The sequence below is a fragment of the Arachis duranensis genome, chromosome 2 (assembly GCF_000817695.3).
Source record: "Arachis duranensis cultivar V14167 chromosome 2, aradu.V14167.gnm2.J7QH, whole genome shotgun sequence".
NCBI lineage: Eukaryota > Viridiplantae > Streptophyta > Magnoliopsida > Fabales > Fabaceae > Arachis > Arachis duranensis.
Genome location: NC_029773.3, coordinates 15,532,527 through 15,542,462, shown reverse-complemented (window position 1 = coordinate 15,542,462; position 9,936 = coordinate 15,532,527). Strand labels below are relative to the sequence as shown.

The following is a 9,936-nucleotide window of genomic DNA, read 5'->3' as shown; positions in this document are numbered from 1 at the left end:
TCTACCCAATCAAGACCACATGGAATCTTAGTCGACATCGCTTGAAGAACCTTTCGAGACATAAAATTCTTACCTACAAAGAAGAATACAACAGCAAAGCAAAAATCACATAAAGAAGACAGCGAAAACCCATTCAGCAAAGCAAGAAATAAAAACCCCACGAAGAAAATGGGGCAACCCGGAACAAAAACACCAGAGAACAAAAAAGAGCCCCCCCATATACAAACAACAGCAATGGCGGCGCCTCTTTTTGGGGCAACCCAGGCATAAAGAAAAAGAAACAAACAAGAGCCACACAAAGAACAGAAGCATACGATTACAAGAAAGGAGAAACATGGGAACAAACCTGGAAGAAGAAACGAAGACGAAGAGCTCCGAAACAAGGAGAACGAAATGACGGCACAGAGGAAACCCCGGAAAGACACACAGAAAGATTCGGGAAAGCAGAGCAAAGAGAAAGAAGAAAGCGGTGAAAAACAAAACGCAGAAAAGAGGAAAGGGGCAAATAAATAAAGCCTTCACAGAGCCCGAACGGAAATCGAGGAAAAATGGTAAAATGCAATAAATGCAGGAACGGCCATTTTGAAATTTGAAAAACAAAAAAAGACTACTATGCCCGAGCACGACCTCCCTAAAAAAGGACGAAACTCGGGCAGGGGCACTGTTCATACCCTGACCGGGGTCCTCCAACTCGGTAAATCCGCAAGAGGTCCGACCTTGTCCTAAAGCACACACCTAAAGGTCGGACCTCGGACAAAGAGCACAAAATCGGTCACAAGGAAGGCCCATCAAAAGGAACACAGCCCAAACCTAAAGGCCGAAAAGGCCTGGAAAAGGCGGTTCCACAAAGATAGAGATAAACTCCCAAAGATAAGATAAGATAAGAATATCTTATCCGGGGAAGATCACTGCCAACTACTATAAATACACTGGAGCACCCAGGTATGGAATTCATTCCAAATCTACACATATCTGTTTGGACCCATGCTAACTTAAGCATCGGAGTGTCATTGCAGGTACAACCACCAACCGTTCTGCATACCCAGCTCGGGTCACCGAGCCCCCACCTCGGACCTCTCCGGACGACCGAGCTACACGTTTCAGGCAACCCTCGGAACAGAAGGGTTTAGGGTTGGCACAGTTATCTATAACAATATATAATGGAAAAATATGAGTTTTGGGGTCCAAAATTTTTTTTTCAGCTATATCCTTCTTAATTAACTCCTCCACTTAAGTATAGTTTAATTAATCTACACAATAAAGCAAATATAAAACTTATATAATAGTAGTTAAATGTGAAAAGCAATGATAGTCTTATGTTCTAAGATACTATATTAAATTACAACTTAAATTTATAATTATTAGTTGAAAATTTATAATAGTGTACTATTTTTTATTATATTAATTAAAAATAATAGTCTTTTGATTTTATTTTTAAGGACTTCTGATATCAAATTTTGATCATTTGAGTAAAAATTTTGAATGCTTTATTTATGTCCTAAATTTTATCTTAATGGAACAATAAGACAACTTAATACGCACATGAAGAAAAATTTATTGTCTTTATGTATCTATATTCAAAAGAACAAAAACGAATTCTTTTAACATTTCAACGACTCATAAAAGTTAAAAGAATGAATGATTATAGATCAAAGTGATAGACAAGATTAAAAGTTACGATAATGGTACTTGGTGATAATTAATTATGATCGAGTGAAAAGATGGTGGAAGAGAAGAAGAAATTGAAAAAAAAAAAGAACAAGATAATACAACAATATTGGTCATACAATGACAGATATGTATATAGAGAATAATAGTAAGAGAAAATAATAGTGTGTGATACAGTAAGAAAATATAATGAAAATATAAATTAATAATTTTTGAAAAATAATAAAACAAAAAATAATTTAATAAATTGAATATAAAATTAAAAATAAAAATATTTTTTGTTTATTAGAATTATTCAAGAAGATAAAAAACGCTTTGAATATAAATTTTTATCTTTGCTTCAAATTAAATACCGTTGAAAAAATAAATGAATAAACTTGATGACATGTCATCATGTTATGTTTTTCTATACTTTTTCATACAAGAAATTGATTATTAATGCTTAAATATTGCATTCTTTTGTGCTTAAATGGTATATTTCTTTGATCTTGTGATTTTATAAATCTTGTAAGAAATAAGTGAAAAAAAAGCAAAAAAAGCACAAAATAAGCTAAAAAAAAAAGAACCCTATCCGTAGGTTGAGATTTTTATATAAACTCAACCCTACCCTACCTGCGGGTTGAGAATATCTCAACCCTAACCCTACCCGCTCTTAATCCGCGGGTACCCGAGCCTACCCGCAGATTACAAAAAAAGATGCAATATTATTATATAACTTTATGATAATTTAAAATAGAATTGACTTTTATATAAAAAAAGTTTATTAAATTATCAATTAATGATCTTCTTTTAATGACTAAGAATCTTTTACATTTAATGAGAGGTATTTGGTTCAACGTCCACTTAAAAATATTTATATATATATATATATACATATATAAGGTGCGGGTTGGTCAGGTAGGGTTGAGACTCAACCCGTACCCTACCCGACCCGCACGAAAATCCTACCCACACCCTACCCTACCTACTGCAAATCGAGTTGGCAACCCTATCGCAGGTAGGGTACATATTGCCACCCCTAAGCATAGTCTGTTTAGCTGCTAGTTGAAATCTAATTCGAATATCATGAATGAGTAGGAAAGAAGAAAACTTATTCCATGTGAAAATTCAAAATGAATAGTAGATTAAATGTGGACCGCTGGATTTGATGGCGTGGTCTCCAAGGTTCTCTTTTGCATGACCATCATTACTTTGGGACCATGCCTTTTCAGGAGTCAGGTGAGTGTGACAGATATACATGTCCTAATAAAATGGAAAGAGTATACAAAGATAAAATTGTGAAAGAATAATAATGAAAGAAAAGAAAAGATGAAGAATTTTTATTGATTGTTGCTTGATTGAATTGTTCACTATGAAGGCAAAACTAAGTATATATAAAGCATTAGTCTATAAAAGATAAAAGATAAGATAAACATAAGATAGAGATAAAGATACAAATAACTATAAGATAAGATAAAGACTAAAATTATAATTGAATTTGTGTATTCTGTTGGGCTGAATTTGTGGGCCGTGAGACGTCTTTATTGCTGTCATGGGCTGAGATAGAAGAGTGATTTAATACGCCCTCGCAAGCTGGAGGATGAAAGATGTCAAGAATACTAAGCTTATTCAGATTAAGATGGAAGGGTTGAGGAGACAAAGGTTTGGTGAAGATGTCGGCTAGTTGCCCAGAAGAAGGAATTGGGAGAAGTTTCATCACTCCAGCTTAAGCTTTTTGTCGAACCAAGTGACAATCAACCTCTAAATGTTTGGTTCGTTCATGAAAAACCGGGTTAGCATCAATATGAAGAGCACTCTGATTATCACAATATAAAACTGGTGGGTGAATAGGAGAGATGCGTAAAAATTGTAACACATTTAGTATCCATTGAAGTTCACAAGTTGTGTTGGCAAGTGCACGATATTCTGCTTCCGTGGATGAGCGGGCAACGGTGATTTGTTTCTTGGTCTTCCAAGAGACTAAAGAATTGCCTAAGAAGAAACAATAACCTGTTAAAGATCGTCGAGTGTCAGGACATCCAGCCCAATCAGAGTCACTGAAGCCAAGAAGCTGAATTTCTGATTCCCTTGGAAAGAAAAGTCCTTTGCCGGGACTAGTTTTCAGATATCGTAACACATGCTTGGCAGCTTGAAGATGAGATTCAGTAGGAGATGCCATGAATTGACTTAATTGTTGAGTTGCATACATGATGTCCGGTCGAGTAGTGGTGAGATAGATAAGACGGCCAACCAAACGGCTATATATAAAAGGGTCGGATAGCAGGGGACTTTTGTCTTGATATAGTCTTGTGGTATTATCCATTGGAACAGAAGCAGGTTTAGCACCTAATAAACCAGAATCCTCTAAAAGATCAAGACAATATTTTCTTTGAGATAAGCAAATTCCCTTCTTTGATTGAGCAACTTCGATACCCAAAAAATATTTTAATGGGCCCAAGTCTTTAATTCGGAAGTGTTGGTGCAAAATAGACTTAATGGTAGCAAGTTCAGAAATGGAATTACCAGTGAGAACAATGTCGTCAACATAGACTAGAAGGATAGAAATTTGATCACCAATGAATTTAACAAATAGGATATAATCAGATGAGGTCTGCTGATATCCATGAGATAGCAAAAGATGAGAAAGTTTGTCATACCACATACGACTAGATTGTCATAAACCATACAGTGACTTTAGTAGCTTACAGCATTGATTCTGTTGAGGAGATGTAAATCCGGGTGGCAGAGTCATATAAACATCCTCAAAAAGATCCCCATGTAAGAAAGCGTTATTGACATCCAACTGATATATGGGCCAACGCTTCATAGAGGCCAATGCCAAAACTAATCTGATGGTGGCAGGCTTGACAACAGGGGAGAAAGTTTCTAAAAAATTAACACCTTCAGTTTGAGTGAACCCTTTAGCCACAAGGTGTGCTTTATATCGATCAACTGAACCATCAGGCTTGCGTTTGATGCGATAGACCCATTTACAGCCAACCGGCTTAACCCCTGCAGGGCAATCAACAAGACGCCAAGTTTTGTTTAGCTCAAGAGCATCCAACTCATCTTTCATAGCACTACGCCAATTAGAGTGTTGATTGGCATCCTTAAAAGACTTTGGCTCAACGTCATAATGTAGAGATAAAAGAAACCTTTTATGTGAAGATGAAAGAGAAGAAAAAGACATGACTGAAGATAAAGGATACTTGCACTTTGAGGGAGATTAATTTGTAGAGATGAGAGAGGAATTACACAAGTAATCAGAGAGGTATGCTGGAGGTCGGTGAGGTCGGTCGGAATGACGAGGATGGGGTTGCTCAGGTGGTGAAGAAGGTGACGGGGGATGAGAATGTGATGGTGGACTGGTGTCTAGTACGGAAGGAGAGGTGGGTGTCTGTGTTGAAAGTGATTTGGTGGTCATGGGTTTAACTTGGCTAGGTAACGATAGTGAGGAAGAGGGAGAGGTTGTTGGAGAAAATAAAGAACTAGGTGGAGTTGGGTCAATGGGTATAGGTGAGGGTTCAACTAGAAGACTAACTGAATCTTGTTTTTGAGAAGGTGTGTTTGTCAATGTTGGGCCGAGTGTATGGAATTGGGCATTTTTTGTGACTAAGGGTAAGATCATTTCATAAAAAATCACGTTTCTAGAAATCTTAATTCTTTTATCTTCTAAAACATAAACAATATATCCTTTAAAACCACTTTGAAAGCCAATAAATAGAACCTTTTTGGCTCTTGGATCAAATTTTGATCTATTTGCCATTAGGGTAGAAACAAAACATAAGCATCCAAAAATTTTAAGGTCATGATAATTTGGTGGATGATTGAATATAATCTCAAATGGTGTTTTAAAACTAATTGCGGATGATGGAAGTCTGTTAAGTAGATAAACAGCATGTCTAACAGCATAAGACCAAAAAGATGATGGTAAATTAGATTGAAACATAAGAGCACGAGCTATATTCAAAATATGTTGATGCTTGCATTCTACCCTTCCATTTTGTTGAGGAGTTTCAACACAACTACGTTGATGAATAATGCCCTTTGAAGCATAAAAATCAGGTAAAATAAATTCTGGTCCATTATCGGAACGAATAGTTTTGACTTTGGAGTTGAATTGTGTTTCAATTAAAGTAATAAAATTTTTTATTTGATTTTGCACTTCTCCTTTTGATTTTAATAAAGTAACCCATGTAAAACGGCTAAAATAATCAACAATAGTAAAAAAATATTTATGATTATGAATAGAGCTTTGTCGAAACGGACCCCAAATATCAAAATGTAATAAATCAAAACTTGCATTGGCTTTGTTAAAACTTTGAGAAAATGAAAATTTCTTTTGCTTAGAAAGATGACAAATGTCACAAGCCTCATCATGATGCATAGAGATAAAAGGAAATTGTTTATGTAAATGATTAAGTCTTTGCCCAGAAGGGTGTCCTAAACGAAAATGCCATATATTGGAAGGTGTAATGGGTGGAGATTTGAAGGAATTTATGGAGTGTATAGTGAATGAATTTTTACCGAAATTGGGTTCAAAGACATATAATCCCTCTCTCATTCTGGCCAAATCAATCGTCCCCAAATTGTTGCTCTGTAAAGTGCAAGAAGAAGATGAAAAAGTGAGTTTACATGTGAGTACTGAAGTAATTTTTGAAACAGAGATAATATTAAAGTTGAAATGAGGTAAATAAAGAACATCATGAAGAACCAAGGATGGTAAAAATTGAACGATGCCTTTATAAGAAACAGTAGCTTGAGAACCATTTGGTAAATGAACAATAATAGGAGAAATTTGTGTGTAAGAAATAAACCAAGACAAATTTGATGCAATGTGATCTGTGGCACCAGAATCAATGATCCAAGTATTCAAGAATGAATCTCGATTTGAAGAATTGTTAACAATAGAAAAAGTATTGAAAGAACAAAGATAATGAATAGTTGGACTTGGCTCAAGTTGGTTTGAAGGACGAGCTTCTTCATTGAAAGGAAGTGCCATGAAAGAAAAGTGTTGGGTTGACGAAAGGTCCAAAAGAGGCTCCGGATGAAGTTGCTGTTGTGCCATTTCTCCTTGATCCATGGATGTCAGCAGAGCTCAAGAGGAGCTCTGATACCATAATAAAATGGAGAGAGTATACAAAGATAAAATTGTGAAAGAATAATAATGAAAGAAAAGAAAAGATGAATAAATTTTATTGATTGTTGCTTGATTGAATTGTTCACTATAAAGGTAAAACTAAGTATATATAGAGCATTAGTCTATAAAAGATAAAAGATAAGATAAACATAAGATATAGATAAAGATATAGATAACTATAAGATAAGATAAAGACTAAAATTATAATTGAATTTGTGTATTCTGTTGGGCTGAATTTGTGGGCCGTGAGACGTCTTTATTGTTGTCATGGGCAGAGGTAGAAGAGTGATTTAACATGTCCTATTTAAGTAGGAAGTAAGAAAATTAATAAATGATCTCTAATGTGTTACTTTAATCTAAGGAGGAATTAAAATCATGATTAAGTAATGGTTGTGAGAGTGTTGACGAGACTGCGGGCCCTTCAAATTGGGTCACTACAAATACCCATTATTTGGACGTTACATGGTTGAAAGACCTCTTTGGTATCCTTTATTTGTTGTTGTTTTGTTCGTTCCAAAGAGGGAGGAAGGCGTTTCCCTTTTATGCAGTGAAGGTAAGGAAACAACTTGGTATTTACACCTCTTGGGTTCATTGCAAGGCCCAGGTGGATGGTTTTAGTAATGTTGTGTTCAAGGATTTTCGTTTTCACCACTGAAATAGAAGTAAGAGATGAAAATTTAATTGGAACTCTCGCTCTGCTAAGGGAGCTCTTCTTCTCTCAATAGGAGAGTCATCCAAGAACTACAGGTTCTTCTCCAATAGGGAGTCTTTACATCCAGCACCAAAAATCTACAAATATTTTCTTATCCTGTCTTTTCTCAAATCTCAAAAAAACTGCAAAATACAACAAATATATTGAGCAGAACACATTATGAGCAACATTGAAGGAAAAGTAATCAAGCTGAACAAGCCTGGAGAGCTGGGATATAAGAAAGAGTGCTTAAATATGGTGGGTAAGATAATAAGTGACAAGGAAATAAGCTTTAAAACATGCAAAAACGCTCTTCTGGGAATGTGGGGAAATCCACAAGGTGTAGCAGTCACTGATATAGGTTCGAAGAAAATGTTGTTCAGCTTCAAAGATAGAAGGAGAGGGCTGCAGATCATGCAGAATGGGCCATGGAATGTCAGAGGAAATATGGTCAACCTTAGATTATGGAGGGAGGGAGAATCAGTGTACGAAGTAGATCATGACTTTATGGAGTTTTGAATCCAGATACATGGTATCCCACACGATTTCATGGATAAAGAGACAGGTAGACTCATTGGATAAATGCTGGGAGTGTTGGCTGAGGTTGAGGAACCAAAGATGGATGGAGTGCTGAGGAGACCATATCTAAGGATCAGAGTTAGCATCGACATCACCAAGGCCCTACCTACAGGGTTCTGGTTAGACAGAGAGGAGTTACCACCGCTTTGGGTCTTCTTCAGGTACGAGAGGTTGTCGGACAGTTACTGCTTCAATTGTGGAATACTAGGACATGAGAAGAAGACATGCAAGTACCCAACAGCCATGGCATGCTGGGATACCACCAAAAGAAAGTATTCACCAAGTCTGGGAGTGGGTCAAGGCAGACCAGTTTCAACCGTGGGAGGAGGCAAATCAAAACAACAAGGATGGAGTGAGGATGGTGAGGAGGGGGCGCGTGAGCAACGAAACATGGACAGGGAGAGTGAAGAGAAGAAAAACTCAGAAGAGAGCAGGATAAGGGATGAGCAGGCACATCAGCGAAAAATCAGGGAGGAAAGTGTCTGGGAAAACCAAACAGGGAGAGAGGAAGAGATGGCTGAACCAGAAGAGCAGGTAGAGAGAGTACCAAAAATCCCTGATTTTCAGGGAATTAGGGATACGGGGCCAGAGTTAGGAGTTGCATACAAAGTGAAGAATCTCATTGAGGAGATAAGGGAAAGAAAAAATGAATGGGCTAATAAAAATAAGGCCCAAAAAGGAAAACAAATTATAGAGATACAAGGGTCAAGGGAGATGGGCCCAACAAAGGAGATTGGGGCCAAAGAAGGGGTAAATCCTGTTCAAGCAAGGATGGGGATGGGAAGTGGGCTAAAACAATATTATACAATTGAGGAGGGGGAGGTGAATAGCTATAGAACTGCTGAGTGGACATTGGGCCTGGAAATGGAAGGAGGAAAAGAGACCATAGGCCAAGAATTAAAAAGGCTTATGCTGGCAAAAAACAAAGATATACAAACGCAGGATGGCAGAGTACAGGGGAAGAAAATACAAACATTGTCAAAGTGTGAAATGGAGGGAGACATACTAAAGAAGCCAATTGAAGAAATGCAGAAGGAAAACAATGAAGTGGGGGGTCAGTATAGGTTCGGGGGCGAGAGTTTTTACTATGTGGAGCTCGCAAGTGATGAAGATCAAGAGGTAAGAAAGGAGGCACATGCAGATTGGGAAACTCAACTAGCCAAAAAGCTGGAAAAGAAGCTGAATTTAAAGCGGAAGCGGGAGATCATACAGGTGCCACTACTAACACAAAAGGAATGGAAAGAGGAGCATGATGACAAGGAAATCAAGAAATTGAAGAACAACAGAGCTGTTCTGAACGTAGGAGAGCATCAATTAGCAATGCAGGATTCTAAACTCTTTAAGGGAGGTCAAATGGCTGAGGAGGCGGGCCTTAACATGCCCCAACCTCAGCCATGAGTATAATTAGCTGGAATTGTCGGGGAATAGCAGCTGCCCCGACAATCTCTGAATTATATAACCTATGTAAAAAAGTTAAGCCGCTAATAGTGTTTTTAATGGAAACTAGGGCAAGTAAAGAAAAAATGAATAGGATAAGAAGGAAGTTGTATTTTGACAATATGTTTTGTGTAGAACCCCGGGGACTGTCCAGAGGTCTATGTTTGCTTTGGATATCTAATATTAGTATGAATATTTACGAGTGGTGTGACAACTATATTAAAGCCAATATTAACATCAATAATGATTTGAAATGGCAGGGTATTTTTGTGTACGGGAATCCAGTTTTTCAGAAGCGGAGGAAGCTATGGCAAGAGCTAACGGTAAGTAACATGAACAAGGAGGAACCCCAAGCTTACATGGGTGACTTCAATGATATTTTAAGTCAAGATGAGAAGGTAGGTGTCCATCCTCAACCAAAAAACTGTTTAGAAACTTTTAG

At 37.2% G+C, this 9,936-nt stretch overlaps 1 protein-coding gene across 1 annotated transcript; it reads left to right on the top strand.

Annotated features, from left to right (window-relative positions):
* The first annotated feature begins 8,060 nt into the window (after positions 1-8,060).
* Positions 8,061-9,455, top strand: LOC127744907 (uncharacterized). Its single transcript, XM_052257755.1, has one exon. The coding sequence runs from the start codon at positions 8,061-8,063 to the stop codon at positions 9,453-9,455; it is 1,395 nt and encodes a 464-aa protein (XP_052113715.1).
* The last annotated feature ends 481 nt before the right edge of the window (positions 9,456-9,936 follow it).

What these genes read in the sequence shown, in the direction of transcription:
- LOC127744907 (XM_052257755.1), top strand. Translation starts at nt 8,061, where the DNA reads ATGCTGGGAGTGTTGGCTGAGGTTGAGGAACCAAAGATGGATGGAGTG.